At 46.3% G+C, this 25,717-nt stretch overlaps 2 protein-coding genes and 1 pseudogene across 4 annotated transcripts in view; all 3 read right to left on the bottom strand.

Moving 5' to 3' along the window:
- Window positions 1-969: 969 nt before the first annotated feature.
- LOC116988226 (C-reactive protein-like) lies at window positions 970-2,439 on the bottom strand (the record flags this gene model as incomplete). Its single annotated transcript, XM_033044778.1, has 1 exon — window positions 970-2,439. A coding segment is annotated over one exon (669 nt), but the record flags the coding sequence as incomplete, so codon positions are not given.
- Window positions 2,440-17,063: 14,624 nt separating this feature from the next.
- Window positions 17,064-17,169, bottom strand: LOC116988664 (annotated as a pseudogene).
- Window positions 17,170-20,026: 2,857 nt separating this feature from the next.
- Window positions 20,027-25,717, bottom strand: part of LOC116988570 (C-reactive protein-like) — a 65,022-nt gene continuing 59,331 nt past the window's right edge. For 2 of the 3 annotated variants that reach the window (XM_033045411.1, XM_033045413.1), the window contains exons 2-3: window positions 22,501-22,576; window positions 20,027-20,699 (exon numbers count right to left, since the gene is read on the bottom strand). In XM_033045411.1, coding sequence (XP_032901302.1) covers window positions 20,083-20,699; window positions 22,501-22,564 — 681 coding nt within the window. In that variant the 5' untranslated portion in view covers window positions 22,565-22,576 and the 3' untranslated portion in view covers window positions 20,027-20,082. Of the gene's footprint in view, window positions 20,700-22,500; window positions 22,577-22,695; window positions 22,791-25,717 lie in introns of those variants that run through there. The other variant, XM_033045412.1, reaches the window with a different exon arrangement.

Here is a 25,717-nt window from a genome sequence, read left to right as displayed (position 1 = left end):
AGGCTGTGCAAGGGAGATAACCAGGGTGATGCAATCAGAAACAGTCGAGAAGATGATGGCCTAGTCTTCAACTGTGGGGTCCTGGTCAAAGGGTAGGTATGAGGAGGTGTCTGAAAGCTGGTGCCAGTCCTCAGCATGATAGAGACACTTCCTCTGACAGCTTGTTCAGTGCATCCAACACCCTCCGAGTGAAAAAGTTGCTCCTCTGGTTCCTATTAGATATTCCCTCTCTCACATTTGCCCTATGCCCAATGGGTCTTGATACCCTTACTCTGGGTAAAGACTGTGTGCATTCACCCGAGGTGTGGGCAGCTTGATTGTGAACATGTATAAACATGTATAGTCTTTTCACTGACTGAATAGCGCCAAAGCACCTTGATACATGTGACAATAAATTAAACATGTCCCGGAAACATCCTCGTAAATCTTCTCTGCTCAGTTTACAGCTTAATGACATTCTTCTGTAGCAGGGTGACTAAAACAGAACACAAAAATCCAAATGTGGCCTCACTAATGCCTTGTCCCACCCTGCTATAACATACCAACTTGTACACTCGGTACACAGATTGATGAAGGCCAATGTACCAAAAGTCTTATTCTCTACCCCATCTACCTGTTACACTATGCCTCTTTAGGGGAACTATGTACCTGCACTCCTAGATCCCTCTGCTCGACAACACTCCCAAAGGCTCTTCCATTTATGGTGAAGATGCTATCCTGGTTCAACTTCTAAAAATGCAACACCTCACACTTATCTGCATTCAACTCCATTAACCATTCCATTGCCTACTTGCCTTGCTGATCAAGATTCTACTGAACTTTGTGCAAAAGGCTTAGACGGTGCAGAATTTGATGGGTGTATTTAGAGATGTTTTTAAGACTTAGTAATGGACACTGAGTGCAGTGAACATTACATGGAACCTGGATACACAAACACAGTCATTCACACACAAGATTCTTTTTGTTTTGATGCTTGTTTATTAAGCTGATGAAACTGCAATGTTACAGTTTAATCACAATCACTGGAAGCACAGAACATATTGTGAGCTTTCCAAATCTTGTTGTAACAAACAATGTGAAATCAAGAGGTTAAATACAGAGAGAGACAGTAATAATTCCAATCAGCACAATCTAAATCAAGACAGGATCAGCCTCCACCACAGGGACTTTCCCACAGTCCGTGTCTGCCCATCACCACCACCCCCGTGCCTCTGACACTTTCTTGTCTACATGTGTGTGTCAGAGAGATGGCACCAAATGTCCTGGACACTGCTCTGTACTGCTGCATCTTTTAACTGGGATGCCCAACTGTTCCCAGTGGGATTTGAGGAAGGGCTCCAGCAGAATGGACGAGGAGGGGAGTCTGGTTAAAGAGGGCGGACTTGTCTGTTCTGAGCAGTCCCTGGGCTTCAGTCAAGGGTCAGTGTGTGGGGCAGTGCCCTGGGGTTTACACCCTGCCGATCCCTGTAGACATCACCATGGTTCCCCGCTCTCCATCCCTCTCTCAATGTGTGACGGAGAATGGCCGAGACTCTTGTGTATTGAGTTTGAAGCCATTACCCTGTCAGTGAGGGGGATGAGAAACTGGAAGGACAGTGAGTTGTCCCTTACCCCGACGTAAACAGCCCTTTATTCTGGAATCAACATTACTTTTACTACCAATCTGGTTTAGAGAGGAAAGATCGCAAAGCAAGGTCATATTCAGCTAGAGTAGTTTGAGGAGATTGTGTTCCCCTCTGCAAATTTAAATGCTTTTTGGAGCCAAAGCATTTAAAGTGTACAATCATTATTGTCTTTAATTATGACATTCCCTTCTGTTGTAAATATTGTTGATCCACAGTCAATGAGGTTCCCTCCAATATTGTAACACCCCTGACTGATGAACTTAATCTCATAGGGTTTTAGAGCACGATCCCACATATTAACATCAGTTATCTCTCCGACAAAGGATTGTTCGATGTCAAATTTACCACCGACTGTGTCTTGCTCCTGACCAAGAATAAACTGCCCACCATTTTTCACAACTCCACCCTTACTACTAACATTCGTTAGACTACGTCTCCCATTGACCCAGGCTGTTATCTCACCATTTTGAGACTCCCAGCTCATACAGATGTGTCTCAACCAGGCATCCATTTTTGGGAGGGAAAATCCCGTTATAACAGATCCTAAATACAGGTCAAGTTGTGCATTACTCTTTTGCCAAATCAGCAGCTCATTGTGGGATTTCTTTGTTGCGTAGGAGAACAAAGCGTAATCATGGTTCTCTTCAGACGCTGCTCTGAGGCAGACAGTAAAGGCAGTCAAATCAGAGAAATCAGCTGCATTCAACTTGACGAAGCTGGTGGCTGTTTTGGTTGGGAATATCACTGATTTCTGCATCAATCCTGTAAAATATGAAGTTTGAATGTTAAATCTCTGTTTGAAATTGTACCTTTGTCATCGGCGATGGAGCACAGGATAACTAGAGAGCAGATTTCTGCAAAATGATTTTTCTTGAATTCTGAGAGACAGGGCAGGAGTTTCAGAAGTGCATTCTGCAGAACCTTCCCTTCAGCCCGTTTCTAGTTTACAAGGAAGGCAGCATTGCTGAAATTGTTCTGGTAAATTAGCCAGAACTGGTAGAGCAAGTCATGGAACACCTTGGAAGCAGAGATTACTGCATCCCAAGGGTTAACAGGATGCAGATCATTGCATAGAAATGGAGGTTGTTGTTACTCCCCCAGAGGAGAGTAGGTCAGGAAATGAAAGGCAAATTCTGGAATGGTCAGAGAGAGCAGGTATGGACATCATGTGCTAAATGGCCACTATCCATGCAGTATCCTACAGTGCAGATAAATGCACATTGCAAGCACTACCAGTAAAAACCTCAATGACTTTTAGCCACAATGTTGAGCGTTAGGTACAAGGAGAGATTGGACTAACTGGGGTTGTTTTCACTGGAGCATTGAAGGTCAAGTGACAAACTGATAGAAGCACAAAATGACGGGGAGCATAGTTAGGGTAGAATGTCTTTACTTGGAAATGGCAAGTACCAGAGGGCACAGGTTTAAAGTGGGACAGAGAAAGTTTAAAGGAGACTAGACCAAGTGCGGTCTCCCCCAACGCACCCGTTCCCTACCCATAACCCCCACGGGAGGGGTGGTCCTCCAACTCAAACCGTTCCCGAATGTAAGATTCCAGCACTCCCCTTGCCTTCCTCAACAGTGATCTTTAAACAAAATTCCAATTGCACCTGCCCTGTGTGTTGCAATAGTAATTCGCCCTCCCCCTGCTAGTCTGGCCATTGTGACATCATCAGTTGAAGCTGTTCGGTTTGAAATTAAAGGTACTTTGATTTTATTAAACTTTAATCCGTAATAAGTCAAGAAATAAAGCATAACATGTTTAGTGAAAGTGATCTCTGCCTCGAGGGGAAAAATGTGAATCAGAATATGTAACAATCTTGTGAAAGTTGCCATTTTTAAAGCTTTAATCATGAATAATGTGTCAAATATAGGACGATATCTTCACTGAGGCAGGTCTCTACTAGCTGAGACATTCTGACGTCATCATTTGAAGCTGATGGTTTTAATTTCAAAGTCCTTTGACTTTTTTTGACTTTTAATCTAAGGGGATGGAGCAAACTCTGCTGCCGCCCAATACTCTGGAGCAGGAAATTATCAAGAATGTTTTCTTGTCATATGTCCCAGATAGATCAATGACATTTTTACTTGCAGCAGCACAAAGTATATGTAAACAACAGTGCACTGTAAGCAATATAATAAATGAGAAAGACAAGTTCAGTGTGTATATATATATACACTTATTCACACATACACACAAATGTATATACATAGACATATATATATATACTCACACACCACACATATGTACACATAAAAAACAAACAACAGCAGTGCAGTACTAACAATGATAGTAATTCAATAATTGTAATTCAGAGCTTAATGGCGGTTGTACTGTTTAATAGCCTGATGGAACTGTTCCTGAACTTGGACGTTACAGTTTTCAGGCTCCTTTATCTTCTTCCCGGATGAAATGAGTGTGTGGCCAGGGTGGTGTTGGTCTCTGATGATGCTGGCTGCCTTTTTGAGGCAGCGACACCTGTAAATCTTTTTGATGTTGGGGTGGTCAGAACATGTGATAGAATGGGCCGTGTTCACAACTTTTTGCAGTCTTCTACGTTCTTGGGCATTCAAATTGCCGAACCAGGCCATGATGCTCTCTACTGTACACCTGTCCGGGAGTGGCGGCGCTGTTGAATGGCTGCGGCTCGCCTGCAGTCCGTCTCTGTTTTTACTTTTTTTTGTTGTTGTTTTGTTTGTCTTGTTTTAGTCAAATTTTAGTTATTAGGTTGTGTTATGTGTGTTGGGGGGGGGAGGTGAAACATGGTTTTCTGTCTCTCCCTTCGGGGGAATGCTTCTCGTTCTGTCGTAACCCCCTTCTCTGCCTCCGTCTGCGCTGAGGCCTAATGGCGGAGCTGGTGGCCTCCAACTGCCCCGACGTAGAGGCTCCGGAGGCAGAGCCAGCCAGGACTTACAATGTGAGGCTGGCCGAGTTCGGGGCTGTGGCGGCGTTCCGGCATTCCGGTGGCAGCGGCACGACTCGGGGCTGAGACGGTGCTCCGGTGAGGGCTGCCCGACTCGAGGCTGAGACGGTGCTCCGGTGGCTGAGGCAGCGTTCCGGCGGCGGCGACCTGAATCCAGGGCTCGGCCGCGGGCCAGTGGACGACATCGTCGGGAGCTCGCAGGTCACAGGTTGGTGCCTGTTTTTCCGGAGCAACAGCTGTGTCCGCTGGACTGGAGGGCGACATCTCGGCAGCTTCGACCACCCCGGGCCGCGGAGCTCGGTTGAGCCGCGGGACTGACTTACCATCGCCCGGTGGGGTAACAACATCGGAGACCTGGATCGCCTCAGCGCAGAGGGAGAATAAGGAGGGGAAGAGACAGTGACTTTAAGACTTTTGCCTCCATCACAGTGAGGAGGTGCCTGGTGAACTCACCGTGGTGGATGTTAATTTGTGTTTATTGTGTGTTTTGTTGTTTATTATTATATGTATGACTGCAGGTCACGAAATTTCGTTCAGACCGAATGGTCTGAATGACAAATAAAGGAATCTAATCTAATCTAATCTATTCTAATCTGTAGAAATTCAAGAGAATCCTCTGTGACATACCAAATCTCCCTAATCTCCTCAGGAAGTAGAGGCATTGATGGGTTTTCTTTATAATTACATTAGTGTGGACTTAACCTCGAATATTCACCCATTCTTTCTCTCCAGAGATGCTGCCTGTCCCGCTGAGTTACTCCAGCTTTTTGTGTCCATCTTGGGTCCAGGAAAGATCTACAGAAATATGCACGCACAGGAATTTGAAGCTTTTGACTCCACCATCGCCCCGTCGACATAGACAGGTTTGTGGATCCTCATCCTTCCTCTTCCAAAGTCCACATTCAGTTCTTTGATCTTACTGACATTGAGAGCCAGGTTGTTAAGCTGGCACCATTGGTCGGTCAATCGACCTCCCTTCTCCCAAAGAGAGAGAGCTGTCATTGATCTGTGTGTCGACATCAGTCAGCATCAGATAATGAGAGTGAAAGTGTGGAGCGAGCCATGGGAGATGAATGAGTTCAACTCTCCCACCTGGTCACGAGCATTTTCCCCGCTACACCCACTCCGACTGGGAACCCATCCCATGGTTGATGCCCTCTCCTGATCTCAGCCTTTCCCTCTACGTTTGGCCCCCAGTCCCACTGAATCACTCCCAGGGTTAATCAGTAAGGATAGTCCAGGAGACCATCCATCTGCTTCATCCCCTGTCTCATGGACTTTGATCAGATCCTCAAATCTCATACTCCTCGGGTGACAGGTGACTGTTAGATACTAGACAATAGACAATATGTGCAGGAGGAGGCCATTCGGCCCTTTGAACCAGCACTGCCATTGAATGCGATCATGGCTGATCATCCACTATCAGTACCCCACCGACACCAAAGTGACTCTTGCACCATTGGCTTTGTTACGACTCCCGAATGCAAGTACTTCAGAGCCACGTAACACAAGTCAAAAACCAGGTTCAGGTTCAAAAACAGTTTTAATTATTCATTGGAACACAAAACTCAAACCTGATTTAAACAACCCAGTCAGGGATATGGATAAACCGACAAACAATTTAACAATGCTCCAGCCAGCCACGCCATGGGCCGTCGAACCGGAGATTCCAAAACCTGCCCAAAGAGATACAACCCTGAAACCAAAATACACGAAAACTCTAAGGTCAGCCCTTATCCGTCCCAATTCAATATCTGTTAACAAGGAATGGTGAAAATACACAAAGTTCTATGCCATGTGGTCAGGCTTCCTCAGCCCCCACCAACAGTCTGCTCATCAGTCAGAGTCTACGACGAAGAGAGGAATCCTGGGAAGTTCTGGTATTTATACTTCAGATGAGTCACCCGTCACCTGACGCAGCTGGGCCAATCGGGACAGGAGCCTTTAACCCCTCGATTCCAGACTCACAGCCACGAGGCCTGTACTTGGGATAGAAACAGAGAGGTAAGTACATAGCATTCACCAGGGGGGGGAAGCGCCTAACACCCCCACCCAAAGATACTGAATAAGTTTCTGAAAATGAACAAAAAAAACACCACCAAATTTCAGCAACTATTCAGTAACACAGACATCACTGGCGCGACAATGCATAAGCCAATACATCATCCTTGCCACGGATATGCCAGTCAAATGAGACAACCGCAAGGGAAGCGTCTCCAAAGCCTCAGAGTTACTCAGCTTTCCCTGCGTTACTGCCACAGACAACCGTGCCTCCCCCACATCACCACCCGTGTCAGGGGGCAGCACCACTGCAGTGGGGCGTAACAAAATGGGGGCTCGTCCGGGATATGGATAAACCGACAAACAATTTAACAATGCTCCAGCCAGCCACGCCATGGGCCGTCGAACCGGAGATTCCAAAACCTGCCCAAAGAGATACAACCCTGAAACCAAAATACACGAAAACTCTAAGGTCAGCCCTTATCCGTCCCAATTCAATATCTGTTAACAAGGAATGGTGAAAATACACAAAGTTCTATGCCATGTGGTCAGGCTTCCTCAGCCCCCACCAACAGTCTGCTCATCAGTCAGAGTCTACGACGAAGAGAGGAATCCTGGGAAGTTCTGGTATTTATACTTCAGATGAGTCACCCGTCACCTGACGCAGCTGGGCCAATCGGGACAGGAGCCTTTAACCCCTCGATTCCAGACTCACAGCCACGAGGCCTGTACTTGAGATAGAAACAGAGAGGTAAGTACATAGCATTCACCAGGGGGGGGGAAGCGCCTAACAGCTTGATATAGGGAGTGAGTCCCCAGGCTGTTCTCCGTGTTGCCGCAGCGTATGAATGAGAAACTTTATCATGTGCCTTATCAAATTCCATGTAAACAAGATCCACTGCCCAACCCTCATTAATTGCCTTTGACAAAAAAACTATATCAAGACATGACATACTGCCAAGAAAGTCATGCTGACTTTCCCTACTTAGTCTATTCTCATTCAAATGCAAGCAAATCCTATCCCGACCTCTGACATGAGGCTCACTGGCCTAGAATGCCTTGGGTTGTCTCTACTTCTCTTTCTTAAATAAAGGACCAACATTGGCAACATTGGCTCGCCTTTTGACCGGAACTCGAAAGAGGGAGCACATTACGCCAATTTTGGCCTCCCTTCACTGGCTCCCAGTGCACTTTCGAGTTCATTTTAAAATTATTTTATTTGTTTTCAAATCGTTGAATGGGCTCGCCCCGCCTTACCTCTCTGAGCTGCTCCACCTATATGCTCCTGCCCGGTGCCTCAGGTCAGCTGATCAGCTGCTCCTTGAGGTACCACGGTCTAAGTGGAAGCTCAGAGGGGATAGAGCCTTTTCTGTTGCTGCTCCGGCACTTTGGAACACCTTGCCGTTGCACATCATACGGGCCCCCTCACTGTCCATCTTCAAATCCTCCCTAAAAACTCATTTTTATTCTCTGGCTTTCGACACTGGCTGAGACATTGCTCCTGTTCTTAGTGCTTTTAATGTCTTTTAATTTTTACTGTTTTTAGTCCTTCGTTTTACGGTTTTTAATGGTTTGTAATAACTTTTTGTCCATGAGTTCTCATGTACAGCACTTTGTGGCAACTGCGGTTGTTTAAAGTGCTTTATAAATAAAGTTTATTATTATTATTATTAACTCTTCAGTCCTCCCAGACCTCATCTGTGTCTACACAAATTGCAAAGATATTTCTCAAGGTCATGACAACTTCTTCTCTTGCCTCTCTTTATAACTTAGGATAGATCCCATCGGGTCCTGAACTTTAATCAACTTTCATCATTAACCTTTAAACATCTCCCACATGTCAGATGTGGACTTACCCAATGACAACTGCTCCCAATGTACTCATTCTACCTCCTGTTTAATCATTTAACTTAATCCAATTTAGTACCTCCTTCCAAGATGCAGACCCCTGTTCAAAACCATCTTAAAACCTATGAACCAGTCCTCCAAAGCGACACCTGTAAATCTTTTTGATGTTGGGGTGGTCAGAACCTGTGATAGAATGGGCAGTGTTCACAACATTTTGCAGTCTTCTACATTCCTGGGAATTCAAATTGCCGAACCAGGCCGTGATGCTCTCTACTGTACACCTATAGAAATTCAAGAGAATCCTCTGACATACCAAATCTCCCTGATCACCTCAGGAAGTAGAGGTATTGATGGGTTTACTTTATAATTGCATTAGTGTAGACTCAACTCGAAACGTCACCCATTCCTTCTCTCCAGAGATGCTGCCTGTCCCGCTGAGTTACTCCAGCTTTTTGTGTCTATCTTGGATCCAGAAAAGATCTTCAGAAATATGCATGCACAGGAATTTGAAGCTTTTGACTCTCTCCACCATCGTTCCATAATTGTACTTCCGGTGGCGCTGGTGCCAGTAGCCTCCACCTACAGCCCGGTATCTTTTTGTTTTTTTGTTTTTTTGTTTTTGTTAAAGTGTGTTTTTGATGTTTTTTTTAATGTCTTTATGTGGGGGAAGCGGGCACGGTAAGGGGGATACCGTCCTTCAGTCGCTTCCTGGAGAGGACGCGACTATTATTCAAGTCATGTCCTCGCCCCCCCCCACCCCAGCGGCCTCCCTGGATTGGCACGGCCTTTCCTGCCGGGATCGACCAGAGCTCCAGCAGCGGCGGGACAGCGCTGAAACATCGCGGGGCTGGCGATGCCTTACCGGGGGTCGCCGTCTGGAGCCCGGAGTGCAGGACCTGCTGCACTGACATCCTGGAGCTGCGGTTTGTGGGCTCCCAACGTGGGCGGCGCTGATGGACAACGCGGGGTCCTGCGACTCCGCCCGGCTCTGCCTGCGGACTCGGGAGCTGCGGACTCCGGCTGCGGGAGGTGGCTGATCTGGAGGTCCGGGCCGCTGAGGAGGATGTTCACCGTCGGGGATCGGCGTCGGCGTTCCACCAGCCCGGCGTGAGGGCCTGAACATCGGGCCACCCGGGGCGGCGACTGCGGGTGCTAGGAAGGCCTCGACCACGAGTGAACAACTGGGATGAACGGAGGGGAGGCTGGCTGGACTAGGGTGCTTTCCTCACCTTGGTGCCACTGTGTTATGTTATGTCGTGGACTTTCAGTGTTTGTGCTTTTTTTTAAATTCTATTTTATTTTTAATATGTTTTATTATTTATTATTATTTATTTATTTTTATGATACTGCCTGTAAGGGAAATTCATTTTGTTGTCTCTAACTGAGACAATGACAATACATTTGAATACAATACAATACAATTCCATCGTCATAGATCCTCGTCCTTCCTCTTCCAAAGTCCACAATCAGTTCCTTGATCTTACGGACAATGAGAGCCAGGTTGTTGCGCTGGCACCATTTGGTCAGTCAATCGATCTCCCTTCTCCCAAAGATAGAAAGCTATCATTGATCTGTGTGTCGACATCAGTCAGCATCAGATAATCTGATTGTCTGGATTGAAAGGGTTATCTCTTCCCTTTCTTAAATAAAGGACCAACATTGGGTACTCTCCAGTCCTCCCAGACCTCACCTGTGGCTACACAAGTTGCAAAGATATTTCTCAAGGCCTTGACAACTTCTTCTCTTTATAACTTGGGATAGATCCCATCAGGTCCTGAACTTTAATCAACTTTCATCTTTAACCTTTAAACATCTCCCACATGTCAGACGTCGACTTACCAAATGACAACTGCTCCCAAAGCCCTTCTCGTGGACCCCCCCCCCTCATGGCCTTCCGACTTTAGAACTTTTTATCCAAAACTGCCGTTGCGACATCAACTGCCTCAACTTCTCCACTCCCCTGTCTCACTCTAATCTCTCCCCCCCTGAATGTACTGCCATCGACTCACTCCGCAACAACCCAGACTGGGTTATCAAACCCGCCGACAAGGGAGGTGCCGTGGTAGTCTGGCGTGCCGATCTCTACAAAGCTGAGGCCACGCGCCAGCTCTCGGACACCTCCTCCTACTTACCCCTGGACCATGACCCCACTGACGAGCACCAGGCCACCATCTCTAACACCATCACCGACTTCATCAACTTTCACGCCCTGCCCGCCCGAGCCTCCAACCTCATTGTTCCACAGCCCCGCACGGCCCGATTTTACCTTCTCCCCAAAATCCACAAACCTGGCTGTCCCGGTAATAATAATAATGGATGGGATTTATATAGCGCCTTTCTAATACTCAAGGCGCTTTACATCGCATTATTCATTCACTCCTCAGTCACACTCGGTGGTGGTAAGCTACTTCTGTACCCACAGCTGCCCTGGGGCAGACTGACGGAAGCGTGGCTGCCAATCTGCGCCTACGGCCCTTCCGACCACCACCAATCACTCACACACATTCACACACATTCACACACAGGCAACGGTGGGTGAAGTGTCTTGCCCAAGGACACAACGACAGTATGCACTCCAAGCGGGATTCGAACCGGCTACCTTCCGGTTGCCAGCCGAACACTTAGCCCATTGTGCCATCTGGCGTCCCGGTAGACCCATTGTCTCTGCCTGTTCGTGCCCCACCGAACACATTTCCACATATCTTGACTCCATCCTATCCCCCTTGGTTAAATTCCTCCCTACCTATGTTCAAGACACCTCAGACACTCTCCGTCGTCTCCGCGCATTCCATTCTCTAGACCCTCATCCTCTCATCTTCACCATGGACGTCCAGTCACTCTACACCTCCATCCCCCACCAGGATGGTCTCAAAGCCCTCCGTCCTTCCTTGACCGGAGAAACAACCTATACCCGGCCACCGACACTCTCCTCCGCCTAGCGGAGTTGGTCCTTACCCTCAATAACTTCTCATTTGACTCCTCCCATTTCCTCCAAATACAAGGCGTAGCTATGGGCACGCGCATGGGCCCCAGCTACGCCTGCCTCTTTGTCGGGTACGTCGAACAATCCTTGTTCGAGACGTACCAGGGCCCCATTCCGACCTCTACCTCCGCTACATCGATGACTGTTTTCGTGCCACCTCTGGCACCCACACACAACTGACTGACTTCATCCGCTTCACCACCAACTTCCATCCGGCACTCAAATACACCTGGACCATTTCCGACACTTCCCTACCATTCCTTGACCTCACTATCTCCATCGCAGGTGATAGACCTCTGACCGACATCCACTATAAACCCACTGACTCCCATGACTATCTGGACTACACTTCTTCCCACCCTGCTTCCTGTAAGGACTCCACCCCCTACTCCCAATTCCTCCATCTACGCCACATCTGCTCCCAGGATGATGCGTTCCACACCAGGGCATCTGAAATGTCCTCATTCTTCAGGGAATGGGGGTTCCCCTCCTCCACCATAGATGAGTCTCACACCAGGGTCTCTTCAATACCCCGTAACACTGCTCTCTCTCCCCATCCCCCCACTCGCAACAAAGGCAGAGTCCCCCTAGTCCTCACCTTTCACCCCACTAGCCGACATACAACAAGTAAACCTACGTCAGTTTCGCCAACTCCAACGTGACCCCACCACTCCCCACATCTTCCCATCTCACCCCATGTCTGCTTTCCGCAAAGACCGCTCCCTCTGTAACTCCCTTGTCAATTCTTACCTTCCCTCCCGTACCACCCCCTCCCCGGGCACTTTCCCTTGCAACCGCAAGAGATGCTACACTTGTCGCTTTACCTCCCCCCTTGACTCCATTCAAGGACCCAAGCAGTCGTTCCAGGTGCAACAGAGGTTCACCTGCATCTCCTCCAGCCTCATCTATTGCATCCGCTGCTCTAGATATCAGCTGATCTATATCGGTGAGACCAACACCTCATCTCGGTCCGCATTAACCAACCTGACCTTCCGGTGGCTCAGCCCGTCAACTCCCCCTCCCATTCCGTATCCGAACTCTCTGTCCTGGGTCTCCTCCATGGCCAGAGCGAGCACCACCGGAAATTGGAGGAACAGCACCTCATATTCCGCTTGGTGAGTCTGCATCCTGGTGGCATGAACATTGAATTCTCCAAATTTTGTTAGCCCTTGCTATCCCCTCCCCTTTCTATCTCTCCCTCAGCCCTCGGGCTCCTCCTCCTCCTCCTCCCCTTTCCTTTCCTCTCCCCTTCAGTCTGAAGAAGGGTTTCGGTCCAAAACGTTGCCTATTTCCTTCGCTCAATAAATGCTGCTGCACCTGCTGAGTTTCTCCAGCATTTTTGTGTACCTTCGATTTTCCAGCATCTGCAGTTCCTTCTTAAATACTTATTCTACCTCCTGTTTAATCATTTACCTTAATCTAATTTAGTACCTCCTTCCAAGGTGCAGACTTACCCCTGTTCAAAAACATCTTAAAACTTATGAACCAGTTCTCCAAAGATGCTGTATTTCCCATTGAGTCACCCCGGTACTTGTTAAAACGTATAGAGATGTGACTTAATGAAATCAACAAATTCCACATGGGTGGAAGAGGTAACCCCAATGTAGCGGAGAAAGAGTTGGAGGATGGTGCCAGGGCATGTTTGAACAAGGACTATTCAACGTAACCCACAAAAAGGCAGGCATAGCTGGGGCCGATGTGAGTGCCCATGGCTACACCTTTAACGTGGAGATAGTGAAAGGAGTTGAACAAGAAATTGAGGGTGAGAACAAATTCCGTCAGGTGGAGAAGAGTGTTTGTAGATGGAAATTGATTGCGCCTCTGTTCAAGGAAGCACCGGAGGGCGTGGGCACCTTCCTGGTGAGGGATGGAGGTGTAAAGGGACTGGGCATCTGTGATAGAGATGAGGCAAAGGGGGCTTGGAAATTGAAAGTTTATCATGAGTTAAAAGGCATGTGGGCTGTCTCAGATGTAGGTCAGAGGGCCTGGACAAGGGGGAATAGGATGGAATCAAGTTATTTGGGAGAAAGTTCTGTGGGGTAGGAGCATGCAGAGACAATGGGTCTGCTAGGGCAGTCCAGTTTATGGACATTGGGATAGAGATAGAAATGCAGGGCTGGGGATCAATAAGATTGGAGGCTGTGCAAGGGAGATAACCAGGGTGATGCAATCAGAAACAGTCGAGAAGATGATGGCCTAGTCTTCAACTGTGGGGTCCTGGTCAAAGGGTAGGTATGAGGAGGTGTCTGAAAGCTGGTGCCAGTCCTCAGCATGATAGAGACACTTCCTCTGGCAGCTTGTTCAGTGCATCCAACACCCTCCGAGTGAAAAAGTTGCTCCTCTGGTTCCTATTAGATATTCCCTCTCTCACATTTGCCCTATGCCCAATGGGTCTTGATACCCTTACTCTGGGTAAAGACTGTGTGCATTCACCCGAGGTGTGGGCAGATTGATTGTGAACATGTATAAACATGTATAGTCTTTTCACTGACTGAATAGCGCCAAAGCACCTTGATACATGTGACAATAAATTAAACATGTCCCGGAAACATCCTCGTAAATCTTCTCTGCACAGTTTACAGCTTAATGACATTCTTCTGTAGCAGGGTGACTAAAATAGAACACAAAAATCCAAATGTGGCCTCACTAATGCCTTGTCCCACCCTGCTATAACATACCAATTTGTACACTCGGTACACAGATTGATGAAGGCCAATGTACCAAAAGTCTTATTCTCTACCCCATCTACCTGTTACACTATGCCTCTTTAGGGGAACTATGTACCTGCACTCCTAGATCCCTCTGCTCGACAACACTCCCAAAGGCTCTTCCATTTATGGTGAAGATGCTATCCTGGTTCAACTTCTAAAAATGCAACACCTCACACTTATCTGCATTCAACTCCATTAACCATTCCATTGCCTACTTGCCTTGCTGATCAAGATTCTACTGAACTTTGTGCAAAAGGCTTAGACGGTGCAGCATTTGATAGGTGTATTTAGAGATGTTTTTAAGACTTAGTAATGGACACTGAGTGCAGTGAACATTACATGAACCTGGATACACAAACACAGTCATTCACACACAAGATTCTTTTTTGTTTTGATGCTTGTTTATTAAGTTTATGAAACTGCAATGTTACAGTTTAATAGTAAGATTAAACGAGAACTTACCAGTTCGAAGTTTGATCTGTATTTTATGAGGAGTAACGTTGAGGGAATACATGAAGAACCCGCCACTTCGCACGTGTGTCATTCTTCAAAGCAACGGAGTGAATCACAGATACGTGTAATGACTTAAGCATAGTAAGATTAGAGAAAAGATACCAGTTGTGTTTATGATCAAGGGTGGGAGCGGAGGGCATGTATTCCCTCAACGTTACTCCTCATAAAATACAGATCAAACTTTGAACTGGTAAGTTCTCGTTTAATCTTACTATTTTACTTCGGAGTCACGTGAGTGACTACATGAAGATTTCAAAGCTCTGTGATTCAAGCCGTGGAACGAGTCCATCATCACGTCTGCCTTGGTTTTGGGGAGAATAGTGATAACATATTAAACATCAATATGATATATATAAATAACCATAAAGTTAATAATAATTGATAGCCCCTGTTTTTTGGGGTAAATTATGGTACAGAAACTTAACAATGTTTCTGAAAAATTCCAGTTTCCATTACTGGTTAGTTATAATCCTTAGAATGTTCTTTCCGATGGCCATCCTGCAGTCCTGAGGATTTTATCCATAGGAACCTCCAATTTAAATGCTGCCGACGTTGCTGCAGCCTGGTGGAGTGAGATTTTAACCCAGTTAGTGTTTACACCAACTTATGTCAATACTATGTTAGCCATTTAGCTGGCCTGGCCTGTTATTCTTTAATGAGGCTGTCTGTCGTTGATGAGAAGTTCCTCTTCTGTGCCACTTATGGTCTGGGTTTGTTCCATGTATATTTGTAGATGTCTCACAACACAGTCAATCATCTGTAGGGTAGGCTCTAAAAAATGTTATTTTAAGGCCTGCTGACCCCTGTCTGTTTAGTTCCCTAATTCCTGAATATAGAAGTGTAAGTTGCCAGGTGAACTGGTCAAGGTATCCAGCCTTAATTTGGTAGGGACTGAGTCCTTAGTGCCGTGACCTAAGCCATCAGCATGACAGTTTTGTAAAATGTCAAAAACTGTAATGACAGCGCTGTGGCTGGAGCCCAGTTCTTTAACAACGTTAAGACGATGCTGATGTCCCATATTTGGGAATACCTGGTCTTTGGGGAATTCTCATAAAAAGTGTTCCTCATAAGCTGTTGTTCCGTTCTCTTGCCATAGGTAAGTAGATGGGCCACTTCTGGCACTAATACTAAGCCCCTGTAGGTTAACAAAGCTTCCAAACAGGCTGGATGATGTATTATGGTTGCAACACATCTGCCATTACTTTATGTATTTTAGACATTGTCTTTAGGTTGATTGTCTGTGGCCCGCTGTGATCATGTCCATTGCTCTGGCCGTCTGTTTTTGGATGGTGCTGCATGGTTCTAATCTCATTCCCTAATACCACCTAGAACCATGGTTCGGTAGGTCAGTCGGGTACTGTTAAAAACACCAGACGCAGAGTCTCGTAGTATTTCCCTTAGTACCCCCCCCCCCCTAATGAGGTTGCCAAATTGTGTTGGCCAGATTGTTACATGATGTAGATTCCCTTTCACCCATGTGGTTGATATGTGCTACCACAGTAGTGTTGTTAATTTATAATCTAATAACCTGTTTAATATATTCCAGAGCAACATGACTTTAGGCCATGAAAAAACACCCAACATTTCCAGGTAGTTATGCCCAGTGTTAGTAATAATGATGCTTGCTGTGTTTTCCATCTTCCTCCACAGCTGGAGGTGGAATTGGTAACACACCATCCTAGTGCATAGCATCCATATGTAGGACCATAGACTGGTTGCTGACAATGATAGGATTGGAGCAATGCCCAATGTTATCTTTCCACCATTTAGTTCCAATATGGCTTCTGTATGGCTTCATCATTCTATTGAAATGATCACCATTAATTTTAAGAGCTCATATTTTGGCCCTCTGTAAATCTTTATAATGTAAGGGTCTGAATTATGTGGCTGGAAACCATATGTTGCCAATATTCTTGCTACCAGTCTGATGGATGGTTTATCCTCATGTCAATGATTTTGCTGTATGCCTCTATTAAGGTTGTAACCTCTGTTGGCAAAGTTACTGACATGAGGAACTGAGTTAATGGTGAACCCCAAATAATCCCTTTAGTTTGAAGGCTTTAATTTTGATTTAATTGGATGGATAATGATCCTAGTTTCCAAATAATTGTTAAGTGGCTGTTACCGTTTGTTCAGCCCGTCCTAAGTTTCCACACAATTAGTATGTCATCCAAAGAAGCCATTACCAATGTGTGGCTGGTTGTCATATTTTGTAAATAACCTCGGTGCTAATGTAAACACATTAGGTAGTGCTCTATACTGCTAGAGCTGAGCCATCCAATTAGATAAAAATAACGTCCGTGGTCACCTGTTATGGGTACTGAAATTGTAAGCATCTTTTGAATCAATGCTTGCCATTTTCGTTCTTAAAACGAATATACTTATCAATAGAAAAGGTTTCTGTTCTTAAAACGAATATATCGTTTTATTTATTTTTCACTTTCCCATCTATTTATTTATTTATTTAATTTTATGGTATATGGTTCATAGATAAGGGACATATCAGACATTTAAACTGATAACAGATATTATACTTGATCTTAGCCAAAAAGCCGAGATCTGATCTATGATTGATGCGTCAAGCGCCATATCCTATTTTGTTAGGAAGGGAATGCGTAGATAATAATTCTTCCCTTGCAATGCAGCTAAAACCCCATCTGTTGCTGATGTCCAGTGTCTGTATCCCTTATGACATATTTGTTAATTGGTGAATATGTCTGGATACGAGTAGATCGGCATCTGGTGTTCCATATCGTGTAGAAACATCAGCAAATACTATAGCCCAACTTGGTGTTCTCCTCCAAATTCCTCTCTCGATATATCAGCTGGACTAGAAGATTATGTGTTGTAAAATTCTATTGTGTATCCCCGGATACTGTTTAAGATATGAGTGTCAAAAAGTTATTTATTCGATGTCTTCTCGCACCAACCTCCTTGCTTCCTTCTGGTTTTACTGTTTTCTTCTGGATCCCCGAGGCCGTGTGTTGTGGGTGTACACATCTTCCAGCATAGGGGCGATACCTTTGAGGATGATGTTTGGACGTTTAGATGAGCTCCAGTTTGGGTTCATTGTCCAACTCCTTGACCTTCTAGATAGGTCACCCCCAAATAAAAAGATTTTGCTAGGAGGTTTCGGGTTTACACAGGCCCGCATCAATCCCGGTTGGATGTAACCAGATGCATAAATTGATTAGTTTAGTACATTCAGGGATTTACAATCCCCGGTGGCAAGTGACAGCTATGGTGTCAGCTAATGTTTGCCCCTGCAGTAGATAGAAAACATATGGTCTATGCTGGCTTCTAACCTGGTTTGTAGATCTTTCCCAGTTAGCTTTACTCACAGCTGTACTGTTGTTCCCCCTGAAACATAAACAGACATTCCCGTGTGACTTCCCAGATGGGAATGGAATTTGTCAGTAAATTTTTGGACTGCTAAATCCTTCAGTCACAACATAAGTATTCCTGTATTTCTATCAGGAAAGGACCAATAATGCACTCTATGTACTTTGTGACTTAGAAAAGGCATCAACTCATTGTTACAGCTCTTACATCTGTTTACCTGTCCAGGGTTTGCCCTAGACTTGACCCCAGCACTCTTCTGACAGAAGAGTCTACTGGGGAGAGAGAAGCATGATTATAGCCCTATAGAAAAGGTGCTGCTTCCTTCTCCCTGAGTCTGTCTTTTCCTCAAACACTTCCCTGTAATAGTAGAAGTGAAATACAGCCCTGTATAAGGTGCTGCTATGGGACTTACCCACTGGCGGATTTCTTCTTGGACCTGCATCGTTGCAAAACGGTATGTTCTCGCAGGTGCAGGCCCCGCAGTGCCAATGCGGAGCGGTGTACACGGTCACTGTGCCGCCTGTATTCCCGTTGGCCTGCGGTGCTCCAAAGCGCGGTGCAGTGCTCACAGCACTGAGCCGCCCGTACTGCCGTTAGCCTGCGGTGCTCCAACGCGGTTCAGTCCCTCGGGGAGCTGGCCGCTTGCAAACCGCAGGTATGGCAGTTTTAACGCGGTGCAGTGCTTCCCGCACTGTGCCGCTCCTTCTCCTTGTGCCTGCGGTGCTCCAACGCGGACCAGTCTTCTCGGGGAGCTGGCCGCTCGCAGCCGCAGGTCTGGCAGTTTACACAACGCGGTGCAGTGCTTCCCGCACTGTGCCGCTCCTTCTCCACTTGGGCCTGGGGTGCTCCAACGCGGTCCAGTCCTCTCGGGGAACTGGCCGCTCGCGACCCAAGCCCAGCGGCTCCAACGCGTACTCAGTGCTCTCGGGCACTGACCGCTTGCCGCTATTTTTAGTGCTGTGGAAAAACCCCCAGCACCTTCCAGCCCCTCGGACCCATGTAGTATAGGTCCGTGGGGCTGTTGTCCGAGACGTCGGAATGACGGCTCCAGAATGCTCCACCGCTGTCGGCGTCCTGCTGGAGCTGAGGTCGGCGTCGGCTCCGGCTCCCGTTTAAGGGAGATAGTGGTGCCCCCGGCCGTTGCTGGCTGCCTGCTGTTCTGCAGACTCTCCCCAGCCAGTTTTCATCAGCCTGCCTGTAAAAAAGGTAAGTCAAGAAACTAAGTTCTCCTACCTTACTTGTTGCAGGTTCAACCCTGCCGTTTGGGAGGAAACGTCCTCCCCTTGTAATGACTTGTTCACAATGCGTGTAGCGATAATGACACACGTGCGAAGTGGCGGGTTCTTCATGTAGTCACTCACGTGACTCCGAAGTAAAATCACAATCACTGGAAGCACAGAACACATTGTGAGCTTTCCAAATCTTGTTGTAACAAACAATGTGAAATCAAGAGGATAAATACAGAGAGAGACAGTAATAATTCCAATCAGCACAATCTAAATCAAGACAGGATCAGCCTCCACCACAGGGACTTTCCCACAGTCCGTGTCTGCCCATCACCACCACCCCCGTGCCCCTGACACTTTCTTGTCTACATGTGTGTGTCAGAGAGATGGCACCAAATGCCCTGGACACTGCTCTGTACTGCTGCATCTTTTAATTGGGATGCCCAACTATTCCCAGTGGGATTTGGGGAAGGGCTCCAGCAGAATGGACGAGGAGGGGAGTCTGGTTAAAGAGGGCGGACTTGTCTGTTCTGAGCAGTCTCTGGGCTTCAGTCAAGGGTCAGTGTGTGGGGCAGTGCCCTGGGGTTTACACCCTGCTGATCCCTATAGACATCACCATGGTTCCCCGCTCCCCATCCCTCTCTCAATGTGTGACGGAGAATGGCCGAGACTCTTGTGTATTGAGTTTGAAGCCATTACCCTGTCAGTGAGGGGGATGAGAAACTGGAAGGACAGTGAGTTGTCCCTTACCCCGACGTAAATAGCCCTTTATTCTGGAATCAACATTACTTTTACTACTAATCTGGTTTAGAGAGGAAAGATCGCAAAGCAAGGTCATATTCAGCTGCAGTAGTTTGAGGAGATTGTGTTCCCCTCTGCACATTTAAATGCTTTTTGGAGCCAAAACATTTAAAATGTACAATCATTATTGTCTTTAATTATGACATTCCCTCCTGTTGTAAATGTTGTTGATCCCCAGTCAATGAGGTTCCCTCCAATATTATAACACCCCTGACTGATCAACTCAATCTCATAGGGTTTTAGAGCACGATCCCACATATTAACATCAGTTATCTCTCCGACAAAGGATTGTTCGATGTCAAATTTACCACCGACTGAGTCTTGCTCCTGACCAAGAAAAAACTGGCCACCATTTTTCACAACTCCATCCTTACTACTAACCTTCCTTAGACTACGTCTCCCATTGACCCAGGCTGTTATCTCACCATTTTGAGACTCCCAGCTCACACAGATGTGTCTCAACCAGGCATCCATTTTTGGGAGGGAAAATCCCGTTATAACAGATCCTAAATACAGGTCAAGTTGTGCATTACTCTTTTGCAAAATCAGCAGCTCATTGTTGGATCCGGTTACTGCGCAGGAGAACAAAGTGTAATTACGGTTCTCTTCAGAGGCTGCTCTGAGGCAGACAGTAAAGGCATTCAAATCAGAGAAACCAGCTGCATTCAACTTGACGAAGCTGGTGGCTGTTTTGGTTGGGAATATCACTGATTTCTGCATCAATCCTGTAAAATATGAAGTTTAAATGTTAAATCTCTGTTTGAAATTGCACCTTTGTCATCGGCGATGGAGCACAGGATAACTAGAGAGCAGATTTCTGCAAAATGATTTTTTCTTGAATTCTGAGAGACAGGGCAGGAGTTTCAGAAGTGCATTCTGCAGAACCTGCTCTTCAGCCCGTTTCTAGTTTACAAGGAACGCAGCATTGCTGAAATTGTTCTGGTAAATTAGCCAGAACTGTTAGAGCAAGTCATGGAACACCTTGGAAGCAGAGATTACTGCATCCCAAGGGTTAACAGGATGCAGATCATTGCATAGAAATGGAGGTTGTTGTTACTCCCCCAGAGGAGAGTAGTTCAGGAAATGAAAGACAAATTCTGGGAAAGGTCAGAGAGAGCAGGTATGGACATCATGTGCTAAATGGCCACTATCCATGCAGTATCCTACAGTGCAGATAAATGCACATTGCAAGCACTACCAGTAAAAACCTCAATTACTTTTAGCCACAATGTTGTGCGTTAGGTACAAGGAGAAATTGGACGAACTGGGGTTGTTTTCACTGGAGCATTGAAGGTCAAGTGACAAACTGATAGAAGCACAAAATGACGGGGAGCATAGTTAGGGTAGAATATCTTTACTTGGAAATGACAAGTACCAGAGGGCACAGGTTTAAAGTGGGACGGAGAAAGTTTAAAGGAGACTAGACCAAGTGCAGACTCCCCCAACGCACCCGTTCCCTACCCATAACCCCCACGGGAGGGGTGGTCCTCCAACTCAAACCGTTCCCGAATGTAAGATTCCAGCCCTCCTCTTGCCTTCCTCAACAGTGATCTATCAACAAAATTGCAATTGCACCTGCCCTGTGTGTCGCAATAGTAATTCGCCCTCCCCCTGCTAGTCTGGCCATTGTGACGTCATCAGTTGAAGCTATTCGGTTTGAGATTAAGGTATTTTGATTTTATTAAACTTTAATAAGTAATACGTCAAGAAATAAAGCATAAAATGTTTAGTAAAAGTGGTCTCTGCCTCGAGGGGAAAAATGTGAATCAGAATACGTAACAATCTTGTGAAAGTTGGCATTTTTAAAGTTTAATCGCGGATAACGTGTCAACTATCCGATGAAATCTTCAGTGAGGCAGGTCTCTGCTAGCTGAGCGATTGTGACATCATCATTTGAAACTGGTGGTTTTAATTTTAGAGATTTTTGACATTTTTAGACTTTTAATCAGTAATGAGTCGAGAATAAATCGAGAAATAAAGCATGAATTGTTCAGATAAGGCGATCCCGGCCTCGACGGGCAAAATGTCAACCGGTATATGTAAAAATGTAATCATTACCGCATAATGTATTGGGGAAGATGTAAAGATAACCACATATACACACACATGTAAACAGTAACAAGATCAGAGTTTTAATAAGTATATGATTATGTGAAAGGCAAGTGTTTGCTTACAGGTGCCTGGAGCACACTGCCAGGTTGGTGGTGGAAGCTTTTACATTAGTAGTGTAGAAGAGGCATTTACACAGACACGTGAACATGCAGGAAGAGAAGGGTATAGACCATGTGCAGAGAGATGGGATTAGTTCAGACCAATATAATGGTCAGCACAGCATGGTGGGCTGAAGGGCCCATTCCTGTGCTGTACCAAGTTCTATCCCTCCACTACCTTCACCAGAACATGCTCCATTTACTAAAGGTACAATTTTCAGACCAGAGTAAGCTAGAATGTTTCAGTACCTGTCCTAACATGCACCATGTCTGATGTTTGCCCTCAGAAACCCCTCACAGCAGAACAAGTACTAACCTGCACTGCCCGATTCTGACACGTAAATGCACAGCACAAGCACAATTGTAACAAAGGGCTTCATCCTGTCTCTGACCTGTTGAAACAAAGAATCCCCCATTCATTTCATTTCATTTGGTGTCAATCCATTGAAACTGAGAACCAGCAGCCAGTCCCGTGTGTCAGCAACACACAAACAACCCCTCTGGTACTCACTATGTCCGTCTCCAACAAGCCAGTTTCACCTCAGGTGGGTCCAATACCCTGGGCACAAGCTGCTGCAATTTATATCCTGCTGAAGCTAGTCACTGCCAATCGCAGGAAGAAACTGAGGGGGTGGAGCAAACTCTGCTGCCGCCCAATACTCTGGAGCAGGAGATTATCAAGAATGTTTTCTTGTCATATGTCCCAGATAGATCAATGACATTTTTACTTGCAGCAGCACAAAGTATATGTAAACAACAGTGCACTGTAAGCAATATAATAAATGAGAAAGACAAGTTCAATGTATATATATATATACACTTATTCACACATACACACAAATGTATATACATACATATATATATATACTCACACACCACACATATGTACACATAAAAAACAAACAACAGCAGTGCAGTACTAACAATGATAGTAATTCAATAATTGTAATTCAGAGCTTAATGGCGGTTGTACTGTTTAATAGCCTGATGGAACTGTTCCTGAACTTGGACGTTACAGTTTTCAGGCTCCTTTATCTTCTTCCCAGATTAAATGAGTGTGTGGCCAGGGTGGTGTTGGTCTCTGACGATGCTGGCTGCCTTTTTGAGGCAGCGACACCTGTAAATCTTTTTGATGTTGGGGTGGTCAGAACATGTGATAGAATGGGCAGTGTTCACAACTTTTTGCAGTCTTCTACGTTCCTGGGCATTCAAATTGCCGAACCAGGCCGTGATGCTCTCTACTGTACACCTGTCCGGAAGTGGCGGCGCTGTTGTACGGCTGCGGCTCGCCTGCAGTCCGTCTCTGTTTTTCCTTTTTTTTGTTGTTGTTTTTTTGTCTTGTTTTAGTCAAATTGTTGTTATTAGGTTGTGTTATGTGTGTCGGGGGGGGGGAGGTGAAACATGGTTTTCTATCTCTCCCTTCGGAGGAATGCGACTCTTTCTGTCGTATCCCCCCTTCTCTGCCTCCGTCTGCGCTGAGGCCTAATGGCGGAGCTGGTGGCCTCCAACTGCCCCGACGTCGAAGCTCTGGAGGCAGAGCCATCCAGGACATACAATGTGAGGCTGGCCGAGTTCGGGGCTGTGGCGGCGTTCCGGCGTTCCGGTGGCAGCGGCACGACTCGGGGCTGAGACGGTGCTCCGGTGGCTGAGGCAGCGTTCCGGCGGCGGCGACCTGAATCCGGGGCTCGGCCGCGGGCCAGTGGACGACATCGTCGGGAGCTCGCAGGTCACAGGTTGGTGCCTGTTTTTCCGGAGCAACAGCTGCGTCCGCTGGACTGGAGGGTGACATCTCGGCAGCTTTGACCACCCCGGGCCTCGGAGCTCGGTTGAGCCGCGGGACTGACTTACCATCGCCCGGTGAGGTAACAACATCGGAGACCTGGATCGCCTCAGCGCAGAGGGAGAATAAGGAGGGGAAGAGACAGTGACTTTAATACTTTTGCCTCCATCACAGTGTGGAGGTGCCTGGTGAACTCACCATGGTGGATGTTAATTTGTGTTTATTGTGTTTTTTGTTGTTTATTATTATATGTATGACTGCAGGCAACGAAATTTCGTTCAGACCAAAAGGTCTGAATGACAAATAAAGGAATCTAATCTAATCTAATCTAATCTGTAGAAGTTCAAGAGAGTCCTCTCTGACATACCAAATCTCCCTAATCTCCTCCGGAAGTAGAGGCATTGATGGGTTTTCTTTATAATTACATTAGTGTGGACTTAACCCGAAACATCACCCATTCTTTCTCTCCAGAGACGCTGCCTGTCCCGCTGAGTTACTCCAGCTTGTTGCGTCCATCTTGGGTCCAGGAAAGATCTACAGAAATATGCACGCACAGGAATTTGAAGCTTTTGACTCCACCATCGTCCCGTCGACATAGACAGGTTTGTGGATCCTCATCCTTCCTCTTCCAAATTCCACATTCAGTTCTTTGATCTTACTGACATTGAGAGCCAGGTTGTTAAGTTGGCACCATTGGTCGGTCAATCGACCTCCCTTCTCCCAAAGAGAGAGAGCTGTCATTGATCTGTGTGTCGACATCAGTCAGCATCAGATAATGAGAGTGAAAGTGTGGAGTGAGCCATGGGAGATAAATGAGTTCAACTCTGATCACGAGCATTTTCCCCGCTACACTCACTCCGACTTGGAACCCATCCCATGGTTGATGCCCACTCCTGTTCTCAGTTTTTCCCTCTTTGTTTGGCCCTCAGTCCCACTGAATCACTCCCAGGGTTAATCAGCAAGGATAGTCCAGGAGACCATCCATCTGCTTCATCCCCTCACATGGGCTTTGATTAGATCCTCAAATCTCATACCCCTCCTGTGACAGGTGACTTTTAGATACTAGATAATAGACAATATGTGCAGGAGTAGGCCATTCAGCCCTTCGAGCCAGCACTGCCATTCAATGTAATCATGACTGATCATCCCCAATCAGTACCCCACTGACGCAAAAGTAACTCTTGCATCGTTGGCTTGATATAGGGAGCGAGTCCCCAGGCTGTTCTCCGTGTTGCCGCAGCGTATGAATGAGAAACTTTATCATGTGCCTCATCAAATTCCATGTAAACAAGTTCCACTGTCCAACCTTCATTAATTGCCTTTGACAAAAAACTATATCAAGATATGACATGCTGCCAAGAAAGTCATGCTGACTTTCCCTACTTAGCCTATTCTCATTCCAGTGCAAGCAAATCCTATCACGACCACCGACGTGAGGCTCACTGCCCTAGAATTCCTTGGGTTGCCTCTACTTACCTTTCTTAAATAAAGGACCAACATTGGCTACTCTTCAGTCCTCCCAGACATCACCTCTGGCTACACAAGTGGCAAAGATATTTCTCAAGGTCATGACAACTTCTTCTCTTGCCTCTCTTTATAACTTGGGATAGATCCCATTGGGTCCTGAACTTTAATCAACTTTCATCATTAACCTTTAAACATCTCCCACATGTCAGATGTGGACTTACCCAATGACAACTGCTCCCAATGTACTCATTCTACCTCCTGTTTAGTCATTTACCTTAATCGAATT

This window comes from Amblyraja radiata, chromosome 27 (assembly GCF_010909765.2).
Source record: "Amblyraja radiata isolate CabotCenter1 chromosome 27, sAmbRad1.1.pri, whole genome shotgun sequence".
NCBI classification, from domain to species: Eukaryota; Metazoa; Chordata; class Chondrichthyes; order Rajiformes; family Rajidae; genus Amblyraja; species Amblyraja radiata.
This window is presented reverse-complemented; position numbering and strand designations above follow the sequence as displayed.